This window comes from Lepidochelys kempii, chromosome 10, assembly GCF_965140285.1.
Source record: "Lepidochelys kempii isolate rLepKem1 chromosome 10, rLepKem1.hap1, whole genome shotgun sequence".
Classification (NCBI taxonomy): domain Eukaryota; kingdom Metazoa; phylum Chordata; order Testudines; family Cheloniidae; genus Lepidochelys; species Lepidochelys kempii.
Genome location: NC_136389.1, coordinates 16,696,052 through 16,721,151, shown reverse-complemented (window position 1 = coordinate 16,721,151; position 25,100 = coordinate 16,696,052). Strand labels below are relative to the sequence as shown.

Sequence of the window (25,100 nt, the reverse complement as noted above, 5' to 3'; positions counted from 1 at the left end):
TTGAACATGAGCCATCAATGTGATACAGTTGTGGAAAAGGCTATTATAATTTTGGAGTCTATTAACAGGAGCATTGTATGTAAGACACAAGAGGTAAATACACCACTTGTACTCCGCACTGGTGAGGCCTTAGCTGGAGTATTGTGTCCAGTTTTGGGCACCACACTTTAAGAAGGATGTGGACAAATTGAAGAGAGTCCAGAGAAGGGCAACAAAATTAATAAAAGGTTTAGAAAACCTTACCTATGAGGAAAGGTTTAAAAAACTGGGCATATGTTAAGTCTCGAGGAAAGAAGACTAAAAAGACCTGAGAAGTCTTAAAGAGGACAGTGATCAATTGTTCTTCATGTCCACTGGAAACAGGACAAGAAGTAGTTAGTTTAAACTGCAGCAAGGGAGATTTAGGTTAGATATTAGGAAAAAATTGCTTATTATAAGCATAATTAAGTACTGGAACTGGTTACCAACAGAGGTTATAGAATCTCCATCACTGGAGGCTTTTAAGAAAAGGTTGGACAAACATCTGTCAGGGACGGTTTAAGTATACTTGGTCCTGCCTCAGTGCAGGGGACTGGACAAGATGACCTCACAAGGTCCCTTTCACCCCTACATTTGTATGCTTCTATGTTTTAAAATTGAGAAAACAATTATTGATATTTACATAAAGCATTTTAAAATCTATCTAGATTTCCACAGAATTTACCAAGTTGACACCTGCTAGTTTCCTACCCAAGCCTCCAAAGCATGAAGGACCTCTTGTTATACAAATGCCAAGCTTCCTGGCCAAAACCTCAGCAGGCTGGTTAAAGACAAATGGATTGAAAGGTATTGCATATAAAAGAGCTTAATGTGGTATGAAGCATGGATTACAAAATAAGTGTATATTTCATTTAGCATTTTCCTTGTTTGTTATAGCCAAGAAATTAAGCCTTTATCAAGTTTTGGCTCCTAACGCTTTTTCATCTGTGGAAGAATTTGTGCCTATTCTTCAGAAAACAGTGTCATCAACTCTGCATGAGGTAAATATTTGGGACCTGTTCCTCCTCCTTCATATTCCTTTATCTGTTACACAAGATTGTGATTAATTTTAATGTATGTTCACTTTCACAAAGCTGCAGCTCTTTCCTCTCCAGAACTCACTTTATTAACCAAGTGCTCTTTGCTTTTTAAACGTCCTTAGGTAAAACCACTGACATGCCAAAGTCAGCCTGATGTCTGAGCTATGTTTGTAATTCTTCAAGGAAATATTTAAAATGATTCTACAGTATTGCTGTGCCAATGCACCAAACTGTTTCTCGGGCAATTTAGATAAGTAACCACAGAAAACTGATTTAAAATGTTCAAACCAGTACAGATGAGTTAGCCAGATATTACTCACCCATGTGTGGTAATTTTCCAAACCTCGGGCATTGTATTGTGGTATGAGTTAAGCCAGCTGGCTGAACTAGTGCAATTGCAAGGTTTGCAGCTTCCAGTGCAGAGTAGAGTAAATAATTATAGACTGCACTGGTTCACCTGGATCTGAGCCAAAGACATCATCCAGGGTGTTGTAAATGACACTTTTTTATAGCCTGTTTCAGAGTAGCAGCCGTGTTAGTCTGTATCCGCAAAAAGAACAGGAGTACTTGTGGCACCTTAGAGACTAACACATTTATTTCAGCATAAGCTTTCGTGGGCTACAGCCCACTTCATCGGATGCATAGAATGGAACATATAGTAAGATAGATATAGATAGATATATACACACACACACAGATATGCAACTTAGCTTATCCGCCTCCGCTTTGCTCAGCAGCCCCTTCTTATATGGGCCAGCCTGGCCCTGATTGGCTCATCCAATAAACCTTCCCCTAATTGGCTGGCCCTACAAGCCTTTTCCTTATTTGCTGCTTCCTGCGCAGCCTCCCCTTACATAACAGTGAGGGGCAGCCAGAACGGAGAGTCACAAAATATAGCAAAAGTCCCTAACGCCGTTCAGTAAATTGGGAGACACCAAGACGAAGGGGAAAATTCAGAAGGTGTAAGATGTAGCCCCACTTTTTTTTTCTTCAGGTCTGAGCATTTAAACAATAATGGGAATTTGGCTACTGAATATGTAATAGGAGCAGAAGAATTATGAGTATGGGCTCAAATATAAGATATGAGACCAGGCATTTTGAAAATGCTTGGGAATGTTAGTCAGCAAGTTGTCTTAACTCCTGGGCTAAAACCATAATATCAGCTGTGTGCTGTAGTATTTTTCCAGCAAGAGAAAGATAAGGAATGGTTGAGACTTGTGTTGAGACCCAGGGTTTTGTGGGAATTTTAGCTACCCAACTTTTTGTGAATCTGAAGCAGGAATGGATTCCTGTTCATTTACTGAATGTTTCTGACTAAAACCGAAAAAGAGAAAATCACAGTTGCTAAATGTGAACTAGTAAAAGCTGGTACAGAGGAAAACTTTAAGGGAGAAAGAGGTGAAAGCGAGCTCCCAGAGTTTCTGTTGGAGTTGTTCCAGTGCAGCAATATACATTTAAATAAAAAGCAGCAGAAAAGTCTAATTTGGGGGCGGAGGTTAGGAATCAAGGGTTGTTCTCATGCTGTCAAAGATATAGGTTATACTACACTGGTTCAGCACAAGATTGACACTGGGGGAAATCAACCCATTAAACAGACCCCATACCATGTACCAGTTGTGAAGAGAGAAGAGGTTCTTTAGGGCATTGTGGAAATGTTTCAGGAAGGAATAAATGAACTTTCAAACAGTCCTTACCCATATTTTTGATTAAGAAAAAAGATGGCGGAACAAGATTGTATGGGACTGTAGGAAACTAAATGAAGTTACTCTAAAGGATTGTTATCTGTCACCACAAAAAATGATACCCTGGATGCTGTAGCAGGTTTAATCTGGTTTTCCACATTGGATCTTAACAGTGGGTATTAGCAAGTGAAAGTGGATCTAAGAGATAGGGAAAAGACTGCTTCTTGAGTATTTGTCCACATGGATCCCACTCTAACTGCACATGAGCCCCATGCACACACAATGTGTTGGCAAGCAGTGTCCATTGTGGCATGGCATTCATACAGTCTTGCACCCGCCTACACACACACGTATTTCCCCCCTTCCCCAAAGTGCATAAAGGACAGAAGGGACCCAACCACCTCTCAGTTTCTTCTTACTACCTGTGGCAGTGAGACAGAATTTAGCAGTGGGGTCTGCCTACTGCCCCATAGTTCTCAACTGTCAGTGTAGGATTAGTGTTAGATTAACACAGAACTAGTTTAGAGTGAGTTATTTCTTGTCACTCCTTTTTCCTAGCCTGTTGGCACAAAAGGTTTTGTGGTGGTGGTGTGTGAATGGGTGTACAAACCCCAGACTATGCAACTAGCTGTTCAGGAATTACTTTGGGCCCAGCCAGCCACACCCAACCACATCTGCAGCAGATGTTCTATTTGGTAGAGGAATTAAAAGACAGAAACAGCTAATTTGGGGGCAGACCTGGAAGAGAGCAGACCTGCAACCCATGGCTCCTGCAGTGGAGAACAGAGGGAAGGCCAATATCTCTAATCTAACTGCCACAAAGGGCCCTTCTGAGGGAAGGGAGGACCAACTCCAGAAACACAGAGGGAAGAATTCCCCTATCCCCCACAGATGAACCTTGGACATTGGTAATCCCTTTTTATCTTTCTTGATTTGGACTATCTCAGGAGGGGAAAGCCTTGGACTGAGCTGGCCCCCAGGTTGGGGTAGGGGCAGAGATAGGAAGTGGCCCAGGGATGGCAGCCTTAAGCCGCCTCAGTAGCCAGACTGCTGGTAGCCCCAAAGGACCCTGGGTCAGAGCCTGGTGGAGTGGGAGGGCCCAGGCTCCCCTACCAAACCCCTGCCAGTCATGGGTCACAGCCCTGACCACTAGGCCACGCTTCCCAACCAACCCCTGAGTGAGGACCGTTACATGGTGTTTTGACTTTGGGGAGGGGCGGCCGGGGCGGGTGTTTTGTTTTTGTTTAAAGATAGCATTACTACTGAGGCATTAGCCTCACGTGTGAGACGGTGTCCAGGGTTTAAGTCCTGCCCTTCATGTAAAGCAGCAATGCCCTGAAATAATGGGCATTCTAAATGCTTTTTTTGCCTTGGAGAAGGACACATTCTGGACAAGTGCCCCATCTGCAGATCAAAACATGCTCAAAAGCTAAGGTGCTCGACAAACATTTTACTCGGAGCATTCAGTGAAGAGTGTGTCTGATTTGGAGAACTTTCAACTGTGGGTTGAAAGATGTGGCTGGTGTTTGCAGCAGCATTTGGCTAGTGCTCTGTTTAATCGGGGATGTTAACCTTAGTACTCTAGGTCTCTTCAGTTACCAAAAGACCTTACATTTTCTAAAGGTAGTGATGTTGCAGCACAAGCCTGTGTGGGTCAGTCAGTTGCTCTAGCTATATGTGGGAGAGAAGAGCAGACATCTAAGACCATAACTGAGCACCTACCACCATCCCCAGTATAGTCTAAGAGGAAGTCAAAGAATTATCATACATCTGACCTGCACCTCAGTTGTACTCAATAACAAGAGATGCATTTTTCAGCCCTGGCACTGTACCATTTGAGGTCTGTTGCCAAACCTCCTACATCAGTACTAACTACAGTTCCAGAAATTTTGGTACCACATAGAGAAATGAGATCTACATTAATCCCCTTAGTATTAGTGCCTCCAATATCGCCTCCTTCAGTGCAATCGACCTCTGCTCTGGCTACATTTGCAACATCTGGATTTAACTATTGCACTGGAACCTAACCTTCTAAACATGACACCATTACCAACATCTACAAAGCCTCTGTCAGTACCTAGGGTACTGATAAGGAAGATTTAACTTCGTCCAGCCTCATCAGCACCCAATATCTATATCTCAGGGAGAATTGTCTAGAACCTCCCAAAGTTCTTCAGAGATTAGGTTTACATTTTGGAATCTTTTTCATTAGCTTATAGCAGAAGTCCTTCTTTCATGGCAGATACTGCCTGAGTAAATCCATGAGCAGGAATCAGAGAAGGTCACATCAGGATGTTGTTCTTGCTGTGAGAGACATGGATCAGGCAAAATGCAGACTCCCTGGATTCCTCCACCATGATTTCATATGCCATATCCTTATGGTCACAGAATCATAGAATATCAGGGTTGGAAGGGACCTCAGGAGGCCATCCAGTCCAACCCCCTGCTCAAAGCAGGACCGATCCCCACCTAAATCATCCCAACCAGGGCTTTGTCAAGCCTGACCTTAAAAACTTCTAATGAAGGAGATTCCACCACCTCCCTAGGTAACACATTCCAGTGTTTCACCACCCTCCTAGTGAAAAAGTTTTTCCTAATATGGTATGCTGTCTTGGTCTTATTGGGCATCTTGAAATCCTCAACCTCATTATCTGGGACCATATTTTTTGAGCCCGCCCTCCACACCTCATCCAGGAATAGATGGCCTCCCCTACAGTTGAGCCTCCCAAGTCAATGCAACAACCTCAACAGCATGGTATTTGTGATCCCAAACAGGATGTACAGAGTACTGATCATCATCATCATCTGGAGGAACATGTGACCCCTTCTGCATCTTTGGCGATTCCTTTGTCCTCCCCAGATGAAGCAGTTAATCATAGAATCATAGAATTTCAGAGTTGGAAGGGACCTGTGGAGGTCATCTAGTCCAACCCCCTGCCCAGAGCAGGACCAATCCCAACTAAATCATCCCAGCCAGGGCTTTGTCAAGCCTGACCTTAAAAACATCTAAGGAAGGGGATTCCACCACCTCCCTAGGTAACGCATTCCAGTGTTTCACCACCCTACTAGTGAAAAAGTTTTTCCTAATATCCAACCTAAATCTCCTCCACTGCAACTTGAGACCATTACTCCTTGTCCTGTCATCTGCTATCACTGAGAATAGTCTAGATCCATCCTCTTTGGATCCACCTTTCAGGTAGTTAAAAGCAGCTATCAAATCCCCCCTCATTCTTCTCTTCCGTAGACTAAACAATCCGAGTTCCCTCATCCTCTCCTCATAAGTCATGTGTTCCAGACCCCTAATCATTTTTGTTGCCCTTCGCTGGCCTCTCTCCAATTTCTCCACATCCTTCTTGTAGTGTGGGGCCCAAAACTGGACACAGTACTCCAGATGAGGCCTCACCAATGTTGAATAGAGGGGAATGATCACGTCCCTCGATCTGCTGGCAATGCCCCTACTTATACACCCCAAAATGCCATTGGCCCTCTTGGCAACAAGGGCACACTGTTGACTCATATCCAGCTTCTCGTCCACTGTCACCCCTAGGTCCTTCTCTGCAGAACTGCTGCCTAGCCATTCGGTCCCTAGTCTGTAGCGGTGCATTGGATTCTTCCGTCCTAAGTGCAGGACTCTGCATTACCATCCTAAGCATCCTTCATTACCAGCTAAAACTGACGATTTTATGACACTCCTGTTAATACATCCCAGTATGATATTATCCTCTTTCTCAGTTGCATCACATTGTTGACTCTCGTTCAGCTTGTGATCCACTGTAACCCCCAGAACCTTTTCAGCAGTATTATCATCGAGCCAGTTACTCTCCATCTTATAGTTGTGCATTTGATTTTTTCTTCCTATGTGAAGTATTTTTTTCACTTGTCTTTATTGAATTTCATCTTGTTGAATTCAGACCAATTCTCCAATTTGTCAAGGTCATTTTGGATTTGAATCCTATCCTCCTAAATGCTTGCAACCCCTCCCAGCTTGCAGTGTTTCTACTAGGCCATCTGAGTGCCAAGGGTGGTTTACCAGCATGTGAGAAGGGCACACTAATTTTGTTTAGTTCTCCCGTATTTTATAAGCTTCCTTGTCATTGTCTGTTAGCCTCCTGGTTACAGCACAGGGCTGAAGATAGAGGTAGGGCATTTTCAGTGAGGGGACATCAGCTCTGGAACTTCTGTTGGGCTGCCAGAAACTAATTTTTTAAATTGTGTTTTACACTCTGATGACACTGTAAAGCTTATTCTCCAAAGTGGGGGTTTTTTTGGGGGGGGGGGTTGTTTGAGGGGGAAAGGTTGGTTGATTGGTTTGATATGGGGTTTTTGGGGGGTGAAGGAAGGCGTTGTCTCCTTGGGTGAATATGTATCCAAATCTCTCTGTTATTTTCATGTTACCTGAAGTCATTGTATGCTGATGGAAAAATAAGGTAAAATATTTGTTTTCAATTGTGTAGCATTGCTGCCACAGAGAGCAGTATTCCTAGTTGTATGATTCTAAATAACTTCTCTGGACTGACCTTGTGAGATTCTAAATACTCTGAGCATCCTTGAACTTCATTGGAGTTGCAAATACTCTTGCAGGAGTACCTTGCAGCACGGGCCCCAAATAAATAACTTTTTTTAAAAAGTATAATGCCTCATTGTGTGGCCTGCTCAGAAAGCTTTCATCCTGTATAGAACATCCAGTCCAAAGAGGTTGTCTGGTAGATTTTTATCTGAAAAAGTAGTATTTATTTGAAATTGTGATGCCTAATCTGTGCAGGTTTAAATATCCTTCTGTGTTCTGCCTCTTAGGCTTACAGAACCAAATTCAGCCCTGATGTAAGCAGGTGAAACTCCATGGACTTTTAGTTTTCTTACATTTATGGATTTAAGTCAGACATATAATGTCATTAACTACAGTCTGTGTATTTCTTCACTAATAAACTCAATGGAAAGAATGTCCTGTTTATGTAACTTACAACATACATGTTGCTTTAAACAGCGGAGTGTTTTCTCATCCTTTCAGAAAGCAATGATGCAGTTTGAATGGCATGATGGGACGGTGAAAAATGTTCACGTGGACCCACCAATATTATATAACTATCAGGTGAGTTATTAATATTTGTCTAGTTGGTCCTACAATTCAGTACTACATGCACACCTAGTTATTCCGTCTCAGTCATTATCCTGCGCTGAGACGAGGCCAGCAACAGAGAGGATTCACGGGCACAGTTGGTTACAAGACGAGATGCTTACAGCTGTCATTGAGTGTATCTGCAGCATATAGGACCCAGTAACCTGGGTGGATATATGAACAGATTCATCTAACAATGAAGAACTCTAAACAAGAGGAACAGGTCTGTCAGGAGCACTGCTGGACTAGTGCCAAACATGCTTTGTTGTCCAGCAGCAAGTTATTGTGAACACATAGTAATTATTCCATCCTATTCTGGTGTTCTGTGTATCCTATAAATACACATACTGTACAGTATTAAAACCAGCAACACCCAAACCCACCCTAATACAATCCTCGCCTATAATTTCATACCTTAATTACAAGTATATCCCCATTCTATTCAGTCTGAGTAGTAAACAAGACCAATAAAGCAGAATGCCTAGCAGTCATTGGTCAGACAAAAAAATAAACTAGGGCATACATTGGACATTTTAGCAAGCAAAGCACTCACAAGCTCAGATAACTGCTGTGTGATATGGCAGCAGTCTATGGCAATAAGAGAGAGCACCCTGCTACCATAGCAGTCCCAGACAGCTCACGTGCAGAAAGAAGAGGCAGGCAAAGAATTCTGAGGTCAAGAATTTGATTCCAGGGCTTCATAAAGCATAGATTAAACAGGAAATTTTGCCCTGCAAAACAGTGCATTGTATAAAGAGCTTCCTCAGTGAAGTGGATCTACCACTTCATCACCAATGAAGTGGATCTACCGGGGTTTTCCAACTGAGCAACAGATGATGCACAACACCTGGGGAAGAGGAGACTGAGGACAGTGGTGAAAAACTAATAATACCAGATCAGTGTAGGACACTGAGGGCAATCTGTGGCAGCTTGGAAGCAGAAAGTGACAGAAACAGGACGGTCTATATCAAGGGGAAATTTGCAGGAATAAAAAGCAGATGATGTGAGTCATGATGCCACATGGGTCTAGATTTAGAACACCATATCACTGCTTATTTCTACAACATGGGCTCTGTTCTGAATATGTTTCCACAGCATCCAGCACTGCTGGAATATTTTTGTTTCAGGTGTACTGCTGTTACACCTAAAGAGAAGCAGTATTGTCAGGTGATAGGATAGTAGACAGTCAGGAGACATAGGCAAAATTCAAAATATAGTCTGATTTGCCATGTGACCTGAAAATTACTTACCCTTTCTGTGCCTCAGTTTCTCCATCAATGAATCAGGGTAATTCTTACCTACCATTGTAAAGCAATATGAGATCAATGGATGAAAAGTTCTGTATAAGTGCTAAGTGTTAATAATCATCAAAGGGCCATCATAGAAATGTTCACTTTATAGTCCTCAGGAGCTCTGTATATCATATTTGTGAGTCGCATTTTAGCCTCAACAGGTTTGGGTGATCATTCCCACAATAGCCTTTCCATTTGTTTGGATGAAATGTAATTTAGCGAGCATAAATGCTAGGGCTCACTCTGAGCAATGTAGCCAGCCCTGTTAGAGTAGAAAACAGGGAACTCTTGCCTCTTGACTTTACCCATGATTTTTGCCCTTCCATAGATGCACTGGTTTGCCTTATATGTGCAATTCAGGGTACTGTGTAATTCAGGTTTTAGAATGCCTTAAGGTCTTATCTACACTAGAAACTTTGAACAGGAAAAGTTTTGCCAGCATAATGCAATTATTTCAGCAGAGTGCATTTACATTTCATTGTTTGTGCTGATCCCTCATGTCCATACAGTATCAAGTTAGACCAGCAAAAGGTACGTTGTACTGTGGATAAGCATTCCAGTGTCCTCCGTGCTGCCTTCAGAAACACTACCTTGTTGGAAATTGTCACTGTGCATTATGAGGCAGCTGCTGTATATGTGGGATACCTCATTCCTCTCAGGAAATTTTGGGAATTTGGGTTAAATGCACACAATTCGTATTGTTCCGCCACATAATCTACTGCTCTCATGCACCATTTTCAAACTCATAACAGCATGGATGTGGCACAGAGAGGAAACTTTGTTGTATTTGCAAGGCTGCACTACTCAGACTCAGCTGAAGATGAGTGGACAGTGAATGTAGTGGCTATACTATTACAGCCGTTCATACAACTGCAAAGGGTGCTCCCGTTCAATGAGTACCAAGTGGCACAATTGGAATGTCATGTGAACCTAGGTCAATCAGCACTGGGGTCCAGAACTTTGAGATGCAGAACTCCACATCCCTTCAGTTATGTGCTAAGCTCACCCGAGTCCTACAGCACAGAAACACCAAGACGAGAGTTGCTCTTGCAAGGCAGAAATGAATGGCAATCACCATATGGAAACTTGCAACCCTGGATGCTGTCAGTCAGTGAGGAAGCAGTTTGGCATTGGAAAATCAACAGGCAGTTTTCACTGAGGTATGCAAGGCAATAAAGCATGTCCTCCTATACAGTAAGGCAGGGCAACATGCAGGAAATAATAGATGGATTCAACAATACGGGCTTCCTTAACTGCTGAGACAGTAGACTACGCATGTCCCCATTCTGTGCCCTCCCAACCACCAGCCTCCAAGTAAATAAAATGGGTGTTTCTTGATCGTTATGTAGTTTGGTGGATCACCAAGGATTGATGTACAGACAACACAAAGTTGGCTGGTCTGGAAAAGTCCGTACCACCTGGGATTTTTAGAAATACATGACTTTTTGACAAGCTGAAAGCTGGGACACTTTTTCCAGACATCCAGTTGACATTAACAGAGTTTCTATGCCAATTGTGATTCTTAGTAACTCTACCTTCCCTTTGCTTCCCTGGCTTATGAAGCCAAACACCAGCAATTTGGACAGAAATAAGGGAAGGTTTTATTATCCCCTGTGCAGCTACAGAATGAATGTGAGTGTGTCTTTGGAAGGCTGAAGGGAAGGTATTTCATTGCAAGGCTAAAATTCAGCAAGGAAAATTTTCCTACAGTTATTGCTGTGTGCTACGGATTGCATAACATCTGTGAGACCAAGGGTGAGACCCTAATGCTAGGGTGGATGAAGTGAGGTGGACAGACAGGCCGTCGGCTACATTCAAACAGCTTGAAAGTAAGCCAGTTAAAGTGCCACCATTAACACTGTGTGGATGAAGAAAGCTTAGGAGTATCCTCTGACAGTGGGTAGTAGCCTGACATTGTCTCATGGAATATGTACACTGACTGAGCCTGCCTTTAGATAATATGCATGAATATGACTTGTATTAAAAATTTTAATGAGGATTGCATAAGGGCAATTCTTTTAGTAGTGCACATTAAGTACTAGCTTTAATATCTTATTGAATTTTTTTATTGTGGTATAGAAGCCTTTCTGGTTATATGAAGTACTTTCTACCACCTCAGACAGCTCTGTAGTGCCAAAAAAAAACACAATAAATGTGTGCAGTAACTATGAACAACCTTGAACTCTATGTAAAACACAGTAAGACATGCCTCACAAAAGGAGAAAAGAGCTTACTTACAACTTTGAATTTACTAACCACATAATATAAACTATTTACAGTGAAATTTAACATGCAGACTGGATGTCATGCATCACAGATTGCAGTATGTCTAGTCAAAACATTTCTTTTTGTTCCCTATGCTGTTTGTCTATTGGAATTGAGTGTAATGGAAACTACTGCAAGAAATGTGGGTGATTCAGGGGTGGAGAGGTGTATGATCCTTAGCAGCAGCCAGTATTATTCATGCTTTAGAGTGGATGGAACTGCTGCAATGTTATCCTTGATATATTCACTGATCAACAGTGGTGTCTGCTGCTTCAGTAGCAGCAGCGTATTTCTGTGCCTCTGTCCTTTCATGTCTCCTCCAGCAGATTTCATACCACTCCCTAGCATTCCTCACATTTGTCTTGATCTCCTGAATAATTTCTGTAAATGTGTCCTCCTTTTTGTGTGAGGGGGTGTCTGGTTCTGATAGTTACCAGATGTTCTGCAGGTGTTGGTGAGGTTCCCCTCATAAAGGTCACTGACAAACAGATTAAACAAACAGCAGTTGTTAGGTTTGAGGATTTAGCATTCTATGGTAGATAACTACACCAGCTACTCAGATTTTCCTGTCTTGGGCAGTATACATTTGTGGTTAGCCTCAGAACTATATGTGGATTGTAAGCATTTTAGACCATACAGGATGGTGGGGGGTACTTAACCAGGTCACTTAAATAGGGAGGGGGCAGGACATGAAATACGTACACAAATATTATAGTAAAGACTACTGAATGAATTTCAGCAGTTGTGAATCTTTGAGGATTTATCCATCTGATGGATAACAAAGTGGCAGAGAAAGGAGGTGTGTAAGAGGCCCAGAGGCTGCCTGGGAATGTATGCAGCCACGTTGTTTTTCCCAGTGATCCACTCACAGAACTAGTGCCGGAGCGGCAAGGGAATATGCCATACCATGGTGGTCCAACCAAGGCAACTTGGCCTGACAGTAACAGGGAAAAGATTAAATACCTCTTGCTAATACGATTTTCTGTAAAATTGTGGCAGCATCCCAAATCTGTGTGGGTAAAGGTTAACCAGCTATTCTGCCAGCAGCCCAAGGAACTGTAACTGCCAGTTGGGGGCATGCAAGTTCTGGCATGTCAAGTGCAAAAGCATAATAAGGCAAACCAAAAGAGAATTTGAAGAGCATCTAGCAAAAGACTCAAAAGCTAATAGCAAAAAAAAAATTTAAGTACATCAGAAGGAGAAAGTACCAAAAAATCAGTGGGGGCACCAGATGATCAAGGTGGTAAAGGTGCACTTGAAGAAGACAAGGCTTCTTGTGGAGAAGCTAAATGAATTCTTTGGATCAGTCTTCACTACAGAGGACGTAACTGAGATTCACACACTTGAGACATTCTTTTTAGAAGACAAATCTGAGGAACTGTTCAAGATTGAGCTGTCAGTAGAGGAGGATTTGAAACAAATGGATAAACTAAACATCCATAAGTCACCTGGTAATAAGTCACCAGGACCAGTTGGTGATCACCCAAGAGTTGTGAATGAGCTCAGATATGAAATTGCATAACTACCGTATGTGGTACGTAACCTATCACTTAAATCAGTCTCTGTACCAGATGACTGGCAGATAGCTAAAGTGACGCCAATTTTTTAAAAAAGCTCCAGAGGCAATCCTGGCAATTATAGGCTCATAAGCCTGACTTCAGTACCAGGCAAACTAGTAGAAACTGTAGTAAATAGCAGAATCATCAGACACACAGATGAACAGGATATGTTGGAGAAGATTCAACAGGGCTTTTGAAAAGGGAAATCATGCATTAGCAATCTATTAGAATTCTTTGAGAGGGTCAACAAATGTGTGGATCCAGTGGATATAGTGTACTTGGACTTTCAGAAAGCCCTCACTAAATGTTCTTAAGCAATTTATTCCAGTGCTTAACCACTCTGACAGTTAGGAATTTTTTCCTAATGTCCAACCTAAACTGCCCTTGCTGCAATTTAAGTCCATTGCTTCTTGTCCTGTCCTCAGAGGTTAAGAAGAACAATTTTTCTCCCTCCTTGTAATAACCTTTTATGTACTTGAAAACTGTTATAATGTTCCCTCTCAGTCTTCTTTTCTCCAGACTAAACAAACCCAAATTTTTATAGGTCTCATAGGTCATGTTTTCCAGACCTTTAATCATTGTTGTTGCTCTTCTCTGGACTTTCTTCAATTTGTCCACATCTTTCCTGAAATGTGGCACCCAGAACTGGACACAATACTCCAGTTGAGGCCTAATCAGTGCGGAGTAGAGCAGAAGAATTACTTCTTATGTCCTACTTACAATACTTCTGCTAATTCTCCCTCTTACTGGGATGGCACATGTGTTGGGCACTTGCACAGTTTTCTGGGATTCTGGTTGTATATAAAACGGCTCCTGGCTATTGCTCAGCTCACTGTCGTCATCATCACATTCCTGGCAATGCCAAGCACCTTTTCCTCATCCCCACTGTGCGGGGAGGGATTCCTGGGCACTGTGGGATGCTGAAGTGTCTGCAGTCCATTTTAGAGGTGAAGGTAGGCAACCCTGCTTGATATAGCATCAAGCTGTGCATAAAGGAGCAGGGCTTGCGGGAAGCTCCAGACCTCCTCTTGTGCTCCTTGACCTTTTGGTAGACCTGCCTCCCTTCCTCTTCTTTTGACTTGCATTGGGTCTCATCTCTGGTTTTCTCCTTGGATTTGAATCACTTTTGAAAGGTTGGCATATATATCTTTCTTACTATAATAATGCCATAGTTGTGCCAGAACATGCTCCTTTCCCCACAGCCCTAGAAATTCAAAGACCTTTACCCTGCTCCCACCCCACCAACCTCTAGACTACACAGCAGCTTTAGAATGGATTGGAACCATGCTTGTAGTGCTGTGAGAAAAGTAACAGGAAAAGATGTGACCACAAACAATGTGCTGGTGATTGAACTGAGAGGCATGCTTCTGGCCACTGGGACCCCATAGTAGCAGAGTTCAAAATCTTTTACTAGACAGCTCGCTTCTGAAGGGAATGGTGAATTGTGGGAATGTTGCTGGAAGACTTCTTATACCCATACAGATACATGTTTGTCCAGATTGTTACTGTACCAATTGAGACATACCAACAGTAGGCTTATATCACTCTGGAAGAGGGAATAAAAATGCTGGCAAAAGTGGAGAGTGGTGTTAGTAGACAAAAAATATTAAATGTTGGTGCTTGCCAGGTTGTGGCAGTTGAAAGTGAGCTTTACCAGTAAAACCTTCTTGTATAGACAAGGCGAAAGAGTGCATGACCCTTCTGTAGTAAAAGAAACCACACACACCTGACATTAAAGGACACAGATGATATGCCATCAGTGTCAAACCACATCACTAAGAACAGTGAGCATTCTCTATCACCACCACCACAACAGAATCCTCACTTTTGAGTCTCAAATTCCCAATGCGAAAAAGCACAAATCTCCCCTAAGATTTTGGACCATCTGAGTGGGTGAACAACTCTGAGCCTTTGAGGAATAACTTTGTCCCCTGAATGACCTGTTATAGGTTCATCTCTCTGCGTTGCTAGCTGCAGTAATATGCAGTAATGAGCTTAGCTATATGATGCCTCCGACTGTCTGCGATGTCAACAGTACATGACTCCTCTGTCTTGACTCCCCATTGCCCCCATAGGATTGCAAATGGAGTTGTCATAGGAAAGGATGGATGTGTCCTGCATCTAGCCAAGTACATCAGCTCCTGGTGTTGTGAACCTAACTTTGTGAGAGTAGGGTGAAACTAACTTTGCCGAGACCTGTGAGGGTATGCCCAAACAGCTATGGCTCACCATCAGTGACACTCTCCTTTTGCCTTGTATGTTGTGCCTGATAGTATTCTTCAGATGGTTGTGTGCACAACATCTGCAATGGCATGGGATAAGTGGTTCATACGAGATATAGTAAAGAATATATATAATATGCTGAATCACCTTCCAGGTGTTTGTTTCCCAGGACACCCCAGGTGTGGAGGGTCTGAGCCTGAGTCAAACCAGGATCCAGGGTTCAAGCTCTATTGCTTTGCAGCATAGATGCAGCCCCACTGGACTCGTGCTCTGGGAGTCTCCAAAAAGCATTCCACAATCCTGTGGGCTGTCTTTCTTGGTCATCTGGACAGCCAAGTTTGGTGAACAGTCAAGTTTTCCCACACTGCACCATACACAAAAGGCTAGAGCAGCCACATTTTGGGAGGGCACTAGGAAATCTGGGATTTGGGTGGTTGGAGTCAGACCCCCATAATGCAGTGTAGACACTGAAGCTCCAGGCTGGGATCCAGGGTTGAATACCTAACCTGGGGTTGCAAATGAGTGTAGACACTCAAGCTCTATTTTAACAAACTTACGGTCTGGAAACTCAAGTTCTACTAACCCTGGGCTTATATTGCAGTGTAGATGATTGACAGAATTCTTGGTGGTGATTCTTCACTGAGAGTAGTTTCTGTTATTGTTCTCCAGAGAAAAGCGTGGCCTCCAATTCTTGTCTAATGGTTTTAATATACTTCCGTGCCCTTGCACGGCCTTGGACTGCATTTTAATAAATAAAAATATGGTGCTTGTTGAACATATGGCCTGGCCTCTGCCATTGCTCCTGTCATTGACTGACCAAATGGAATATCTGACTGGTGCTACAAAGCACTTAGGATATGTCTACCCTGCAGTCATGAGTGTGAATGGAAGGTCATGTTGATGAACCTGTACTCTCACTAGAGCTCTAGGAGTAGAAGTGGGGATACCACGGTGTGGGCTTCAGCACCAGCTTTACACGCCCATCTGACTCACTGCATGTGCACTTGCTTGTGCAGCAGGTGCTGAATCCCGCACCACAGCATCCTCACGTCTGGGTTTAGTGAGCTAGCTAGAGTACAGCTAGCACAGGTATGTCTACACGAGCTGCTATTTGTGCTTATAGCTGCAGTGTAGACATATCCTTAGAGAAATATGCTCTTGATGTCATACCCTAGAAGTAGATTAAGTCTTGTTCGTGTTTTAATAGTCCACTGAATACCAGAATTTACTCTCCTAGTTCTTGCTCCCTGGCTTAGGGATGATGTGGAGGTTTAGCATGGAAACAGGCAGAACCCTGCAAATCTGTGGATATCCGCTTTATATCTGCAGCTGCAGATATCTGTGGACGATGTCTGCAGATCGGATGTGGATACAAATTTTGAAACAGGTGAGATGGCTGGGTGGACCCCTTCCTGTAGGACAAGTGCTTGTGCTGATTCTACACTGTTTTTTGTTGGTTTTGGAACACTGTGTGAATACTGAAACCTCCTGATGAGCTATGAACTGTGTACCCTAGGTGTCTGTCATTGACTTCATAGGGTCCTGGCCCCTTCAGTGCCCACCCCTTAGTAATGGTTGCCCAACAATACACATTTAAGGAAAGTGGCAAGGGAGGCTGAGTTGAGGGTGAGGAATACCTAGTGGTCTCTGTGATGCTGAAAGACATGACTGTAGGTCTACTTGCTGTAGATCACTGTGCAAACATGCTACATGTGCACTTGTAACAGCCATATTTCTGCCAGCTTCCTGGAGATATGCTTTCTACCTGCACTGTGGCTGCCATTGCTAAGCGTGGTGTGAACTCTGTTTCTGTCGATGGCCCCACTCCCCTCTGGCTCCTGTAATGCCACCACTGAGAGATACCTACGGTCTTGTTTCCCCATCTTCATGTATGGAGCTTTGCCACTATAATTAATTATTTAATTATAAATAATTAAATAGTTATTCGAGCAGGAACTTGAACATGGGTTTCCTGCTTCCCAAGTGAGTGCCCTAAATGCCAAGCTTATAGTATCAGTGTCCCTCCCTATGATTAATCAAGTATTTTATATACTGTGGAACAACTTCGCTTCTAATGAGGAAGTTTTAAAGACTATGGAGTTATAGCCAAAATGATTGAAATGTGATTGCATCAAGTGACATTAACAGATGAGCAACTAAAATGCACAGAGGGCAATTATGAGCAAGCTAAACTATCATCTGACATTCCTGTGGTCAATGGAGATTGAGAGTCAGAGAACCATGGAGCCCTTTTAGTTTCTTCATCATTTTCTGTGTGTCTTATTTGCAGATGTTTTAACAGAATACATGAACTGGAAGGGTAAGGGTACTTTACCATAACTGATCATTTCCATCAGTTTAAATATGTGGATTTTATTCACTAAAATCTGTATAGTTTGTCATAGTCAATTATCCTATTTTTAGGTCAACAAATATTTGGAAATACAAATTTAGTCTGAAATAGAAACATGTTAATTTAGATTATTTTAAAAACCACCATTCGTCAGTTGTCTATATTTTGTTCACAGAAACAGCTTGATAGAACGGTGAGAACATATGAGAGGCGAATAGACTGGCTTTCTATCGCTAGCAGAAGAATATGGGGAACTGTTTGTGAACGGAGGTATTAATATTGGGCATTCTGGGTCCCTGTTGCAGAAGTGGCATCCTAATTTGGCAGTGTTAACTTTGTGCCTGTAAATGAGCATAGAAACACAGTACAAAAAATGTACACACCTAAATGCATCATTTGCAGATAATGTGACTTGTGCATGCAATTTAAGTATCCATTTTTGAAAACTGATATGATGATATAATGCATCCGATGAAGTGAGCTGTAGCTCATGAAAGCTTATGCTCAAATAAATTTGTTAGTCTCTAAGGTGCCACAAGTACTCCTTTTCTTTTTGCGAATACAGACTAACACGGCTGTTACTCTGAAACCTGATATTGTACTGTTCAGCATGTAGCTATATCTTTTTATTATTGATGATGGGATGTTCAGTGGACCATAAAGACACTAAAGTTCAAATATACTAGAAAAGAAGCCATAGCTTCAATGAGACCGGTTAATATACACATTTAAATTTGAGGTATCTAAGAAATGACCCTTTGGGAAATGTTCTGTCTTAAATCCCATGTAAACAGAGCCTGATGTGTATGGTCACAAAGGCTAAAACATTAAGACTCTTCCTGCAAAGCACATTGAGCCATCTGTACTTAGTGTTAAAGCTTCCTACTGTGAAGGCTCAGACACCAAATCTTCCACCCAGCCCCACTCATACACTTAATACTTTTTTCCCCAAAAACTATATATGGAATTATGAACCACAGTAAAAATGGTGGGAGACCACTCTTCTCACCTTTTGAGGTGTATTGCCTGGGTCCGGGTCCAGCATTAGGGTAAAACAAAACACATTCTGTGTGGAATAAGTAAGGGCCCAATCCTGGAAACACTTACAGGGACTATTCATGTGATTAAAATTAGGCATGTGCATTATTGTTTGCTGGATTAGGACCATAATACAGCTTGATCTCATTATGTTAGATTGTGATTATTTAAAATCAAACAGTCACTGACAAACACAATGCTAAATCAGTGATACTCAGACTGAGGTTCCTAAGCCGCAAATGACTCTTTAATATGTCTTCTGTGGCTCTTTGCAGCACATGATATTAAAATACTATGATTTAATTATTAACCAATCAGGATGTTTTTACTATGTTATTAACCAATTGTAGTTGATAAAATAATAATACTTGGTCAGTCATTTTGCTGTGAGAATTATATTCTCTCTCTCTATGTATGTATATATATATAAAATATTGTGATAGACAGTTGGGTACAGCAGAGTAGCAGAAGGCAGATATACTGGCAACTGGATTAACAGTTTTCTGTTCCCTGACTGACCAGAGCAGGGACTACTCCAGGCTAATGAGAACACCTGACTCCAATTAACCTGCAAAGAGTCAGGTGAGGCCATTAAGCTAATATGACCACCTGACTCTAATTAAGGCCCCTCTGATACTATAAAAGGGCTCACTCTAGGAAGCCAGAGGAGAGGAAATACGGCTGAAGGGCTGGTTAATGAAGACACCCTCAAGTCATTGGTAAGGGAGCCCTAAGGTAAGAGAGAAGAAGAGAGAAGCAGGAGAGCTGAGGGGAAGTGGCCCAGGGAAATGTAGCAACTTTGGCAGTGAAAGGTTGGCTGCCAACAGCTGCTACCATTAGGGTCCCTGGGCCGGAACCCAGAGTAGAGGGCGGGCCTGGGTTCCCCCCAACCCACCACTACAGAAACACCTCCTGCGAGGGGAAAACAGGCCCCTGTCAGGACACGAGGCTAAACTGTTTTAGTATGAGGCAGTAGGAGCAACAGAGACTGTGGGAGTTCTCTCACCAACCTCCTTGCTGGCTTAGGATGAAAAGGGCTCAGTAGACTGTGTCCCTGGCCCTAGAGAGAGAAGGCCTACGTGGAGGGTTGCAGTGAGCCTCTGAAGCTAGCATAAACCGCCTGGAAGCACGGGACCCACGGGGACAAGGTCGGAGCTCTGCCACAGAGTGTGTGTGTGTGTGTATATATATATATATATATATAAAAAAAATATTAGGGCTGTCGATTAATCACGGTTACACGTGATTAACTCAAAAAGTTAACTGTGCTTTAAAAAATGAACTGTGATTAATCTCAATTAATCACACTGTTAAACAATAGAATACCAATTCAATAAATTAATTACCTATTAAATATTGTGGATGTTTTTCTATATTTTCAAATATATTTATTTCTATTACAACACAGAATACAAAGTGTACAGTGCTCACTTTATATTATTTTTATTACAAATATTTGCACTGTAAAAATGATAAACAAAAGAAATAGTATTTTTCATTTCACCTCATACAAGTACTGTAGTGCAATCTCTTTAACATGAAAGTGCAACTTACAAATGTAGATTTTTTTTTTTTGTTACATAACTGCACTCAAAAACAAAACAATGTAAAACTTTAGGGCTTACAAGTCCATTTACTCTTGCTTCTTGTTCAGCCAATCGCTAAGACAAACATGTTTGGTTCCATTTACAGGAGATAATGATGCCCGGTTGCTTACAATGTCACCTGAAAGTGTGAACCGGCGTTCACATGGATCTTTTGTAGCCAGCATTGCAAGGTCTTTACGTGCCAGATATGCTAAAGATTCGTATACTCCTTCATGCTTCAGCCACCATTCCAGAGAACATGCTTCCATGCTGATGATGCTCGTTAAAAAAATAATTAATTAATGAATTTTGTGACTAAACTCCTTGGGGGAGAATCGTATGTCGCCTTCTCTGTTTTACCTGCATTCTGCCATCTATTTCATGTTATAGCAGTCTCGGATGATGACCCAGCACATGTTCTTCATTTTAAGAACACTTTCACTACAGATTTGACAAAATGCAAAGAAGGTACCAATGTGAGATTTCTAAAGATAGCTATATCACTCGACCAAAGGTTTAAGAATCTGAAGTGCCTTCCAAACTCTGAGAGGGACGAGGTGTGGCGCATGCTTTCAAATGTCTTAAAAGAGCAACACTCCAATGTGAAAACTACAGAACCCAAACCCCAAAAAAGAAAATCAACCTTCTGCTGGTGGCATCTGACTCAGATGGTGAAAATGAACATGCGTCGATCCGCACTGCTTTGGATAGGTTTTGAGCAGAGCCTGTTTTCAGCCTGGACGCATGTCCTCTGGAATGGTGGTTGAAGCATGAAGGGACATATGTATCTTTAGTGCATCTGGCACATAAATATCTTGCAATGCTGGCTACAACAAAACAATATAAAACTTTAGCGCCTACAAGTTGACTCTGTCCTACTTCTTGTTCACCAAGTCGCTAAGAGAAACAGGTTTGTTTACGGGAGATAATGCTGCCCACTTCTTATTTACAATGTCACTTGAAAGTGAGAACAGGCATTTGCATGTTTTGTTTTTGAGTTATGTAACAAACAAAAAAATCTACATTTGTAGATTGCACTGTCATGATAAAGAGATCTCACTACAGTACTTGGATGAGGTGAATTGAAAAATGCTTTTCTTTTATTTATCTTTTTTACAGTGTAAATATTTGTAATAAAAATAACAGTGAGCACTGTACCCTTTGTATTCTGTGTTGTAACTGAAATCAATATATTTGAAAATTTAGAAAAACATCAAAATATATTTATAGTGCAATTTAAACTGCGATTAATTTTTTTAATCATTTGACAGCCCTATTAATCACATGAATTGTCCCTGTGTTTCCAGGATGCAGACTAGCTTATTCCATACTAAGTGTGTTTTCTTTTACCCTAGTTCTGCAGTGGTGCGAGGGAAGAAATCTATTACTTCATAGATTTTTAAGGCCAAAACTTGAACAATAATTAATTCAGTAGTGATTAAAATATCTAAACAAAGTGATAGAAATATTGTCTGTGATTTGGGTCCCTTTTAATTAAGGTATGTGTTCCTTGTGTAGGGTTGTTATACTGGTTGATATCTCAGTAACAAATTTCTTGTACATCATTCATATCCAACATTCCTTGCGACTTTTACTTGAAGAACAAATGTCAAACAAGGATTTCTTCAATATTATAGCGTAAGTAGCTGATCAAAAATATTTTTCTTTAAACAATTACCTATAACACATTGTGAGCAAGCAGTACACAGGTGGCTAAATAGAAAAATGACATGCAAGGTGGCTAACTAGCTACTAAAGATTGCCAATGTCTTATCTGATTTAGATGATATTTTACCGTATTTAACTTTTTGTGATAGAATAATTACAAGAATAGCCTATGAAAAACACCCTAATTTGCCCTTATCACTATTTTAAATAGTTGAAATATACGGTGGCCAGTCTGGTAATTAAGGATCATCATCTACTTTATGATGTTTATGCTTCATGATTTTGCACATTTCAGTGAACCCAGATAATGTTCAAAAACATTAAAACAGTGTAAAAAAAACACTGGAATGCTAGGGAGGTGGTGGAACTAGGGACTAGGAGGTGGAATCTAGGGAGGTGGTGGAATCTCTTTCCTTAGATATTTTTAAGGTCAGGCTTGACAAAGCCCTGGCTGGGATGATTTAGTTGGGGATTGGCCCTGCTTTGAGCAGGGGGTTGGACTAGATGACCTCCTGAGGTCCCTTCCAACCCTGATATTCTATGATTCTGTGATAACAAATACTGTGCATATTATAGTACTGAGAACAGTTGCAAAATTAAAGTGTCAAAAAACATCACATTTAAAAAAATAGTTGGGTTTATCAGGTCCCTCCACTGCAAAATCCCTCTTGCAATTTACAAGAGACATAAATACAATAGTGTATGAACTTTGATATTATTTTTCCTAGTATACAACAATACTAAATTCCTTAATACACAGGTAGGTGTGGAATGTTCCACGGTTTGAAACACAAACTGATATCAGATGACAAACATCTGTAATGCTAGATTTTATCTAGGGAATTTACATTGTACCCTTGAGAGCTATAATTTGAAAATGTAACTGCTGTTTTGTTTTCTCCAAAGATTTGGAAGTGACATCAAGTCTTGGAAACCAGAAATGGTTCCTTCAAATTCAGAAAATTTACAAAGTGCCTGGAGGTACAATCAAATTATAATTTGCTTATATTTATGAATTTAATGAAAGTGCTTATCCTAGAACAAATGTAGCATAGAACCAGGTTTAACGAAAGCAGTGAGTAATTTTGCAGATGTAAAAAGTTTAGTATGGTGTGCTGTCCTATAGTTTGTGTAGTTCTAATCTGAAAAATTACTTGTGACAACAGCGTGATAGCATTTAATATTTAGTGTGTTGAAATTATTTCCATATCATATGTGCTCCATTCAGAAGTGTAAAGGTAGTTTATAAAATAACTGCCAAACCTTCAGATACAACCTGAGAGCTGAAAGTCAGTCTGGATTCTTTCTTTCCTAATACCAGCACCACTCTGCATGCCAAATTATACCCTTATTGAACCTATGCAGTCCCATTGTCTTCAGAAGATCTGCACAGATGTAACTGAATGGAATTTAGTAAACAGTTCTGTTGATGCATGAGTGTGTAGAATTATGAGTTAACATGGAGTCTCATATTACAGCTTTCCTATATAATGTGCATTAATAATCCTTCTGCCTTAAAACTGTGCCTTGACCCTTTTCAGAGTTGCTAATTTGCCAGGGCTGCAGTAAAATTAGGCCAGTCCACTTGGACCATTGTATCATCGGGCTGTGCTGTGTGTCATAATTCAAAAGCTATTTCTATATTTCAGTGCATCACCATGAGATTTTAGTTGAGACGGTGGGTTTTATTGCTTCCTGCAGAAAAGTCTTTCTATTGCATATTCTTTGCATTCTGATTATTAGTATAAAACTCTTTCTAGATGGGTGTTGAGCCTGCAGTGCAAAGGCAGTAGAAATTTCATGAGTGCTCTAAGAAGAGCAGTGGAAGTAGACCTCAAAGATAAAGACAAACATGTATCTCAAGGACTTTATCTACTTACCACTGGAGTTCCTGACCAGGAGATGGTGGGTATCAATACAAAATTTTGCATGTTCTTTGTAAATATTTATTGCTTATTCAGAATTAACCTCAAACTTTTTTCACCTGCCTTCTGTAGTTTGGTGATAGAACACTTGTCTTTCATATAAGTAAGCCCATCAATGGTACCAGGATCTGTGACTTCGCCTCCTGAAATTATTCATTCCTGTATAACTCAAGGCAGGAAATATTGCTGGGTGAATCTCAAAAGGTTCTGGATGTTTTTGTGTGACCCACCCCCCAGCACTCACAGGCACTGTAGATCCCTTTTTCTAGTGACAGCAGGATCTTCCTTGCCCACTCCTTCCTCTATCTGGCAACTCTTCATCAGCCCTCCCATGCCCCATCTGCAGGAGAAGACAACAGTCCACTTCTGCCAGGCCACACATCATTCTCCAGACAGAAGAGGATTTAAATTATAAGGAGAAATCTCTCATCAATTCTGTGACTAACTCTAGAGTAAATTTACTTAAAGTTAAGCTCTGAGGGTCAGATCCTCAGTTGGTATGAAGCGATATAGTGACTTCAGTGGAATGACATTGATTTACACCAGCTGAGAATTTCGCCCTGCAAGTCAATAAAATAGTCACTCTTCTGAAGTTCATGGTGGTAGCCTTTCTTTTTGTCTTGTAGCATACGGTTAATACTTATATGGCCGATGTCTGTGGAGGTTGTGATTTGCAGCTTCACGTTTGTCTGTTCAGTGTAAATGGCTTTGACCCCAATGGCATTATTCCATCCCGCTATGCCAGTCCAAATGAAACTGCCAGCGCGTTTAGAGAAATAGCACATGCGGCCAATGGAAGGTTTCATTGGTTTGGAGAAACAGGTATGTTTTTTAACTTCCATCTTCATACATTCCTCCTCTATTGGGCAAGTTAGTAATGCACTATTACAGGGGCGAGCAAACTTTTTGGCCTGAGGGCTGCATCGGGTTTCTGAAATTGTATGGAGGGCCAGTTGGGGGGACTGTGCCTCCCCAAACAGCCAGGCATGACCCAGCCCCCACCCCCTATCCGACCCCACCCCCCCCTGCTCTCTGTCCCCTGACCACCCCCAGCCCCTAACTGCCGCCCCATCCAACCCCTCCTCTCCTTTCTGACTTCCCCCCTGCCTTCTGACCGCCCCAACCCTTATCCACCCCCCCCGCTTCTTGCCCCCTTACCGCACTGCCTGGAGCACCGGTGGCCGGGCTCTGAAGCTGCGCTGCCCTAGGAGCTTGCAGCCCCGTCTCCCAGAGCATCGTGCCGGCGGCGCAGTAAACTGAGGCTGCAGGAGAGGGGCCGGAGGCTAGCCTCCCTGGCCAGGAGCTCAGAGCCTGGGCAGGATGATCCCACAGGCC

At 41.8% G+C, this 25,100-nt stretch overlaps 1 protein-coding gene across 7 annotated transcripts in view; it reads left to right on the top strand.

Annotated features, from left to right (window-relative positions):
• VWA3A (von Willebrand factor A domain containing 3A) overlaps nt 1-25,100 on the top strand; it is a 65,396-nt gene that overhangs the window by 17,960 nt on the left and 22,336 nt on the right. For 6 of the 7 annotated variants that reach the window (XM_073362196.1, XM_078854563.1, XM_073362194.1 and 3 more), the window contains 9 exons: nt 687-825; nt 916-1,019; nt 7,749-7,829; nt 16,433-16,582; nt 17,724-17,818; nt 21,691-21,810; nt 22,747-22,821; nt 23,601-23,745; nt 24,392-24,587. In XM_073362196.1, the coding sequence (XP_073218297.1) occupies nt 687-825; nt 916-1,019; nt 7,749-7,829; nt 16,433-16,582; nt 17,724-17,818; nt 21,691-21,810; nt 22,747-22,821; nt 23,601-23,745; nt 24,392-24,587 (1,105 nt within the window). The remainder of the gene's footprint in view (nt 1-686; nt 826-915; nt 1,020-7,748; nt 7,830-16,432; nt 16,583-17,723; nt 17,819-21,690; nt 21,811-22,746; nt 22,822-23,600; nt 23,746-24,391; nt 24,588-25,100) is intronic. The other variant, XM_073362197.1, reaches the window with a different exon arrangement.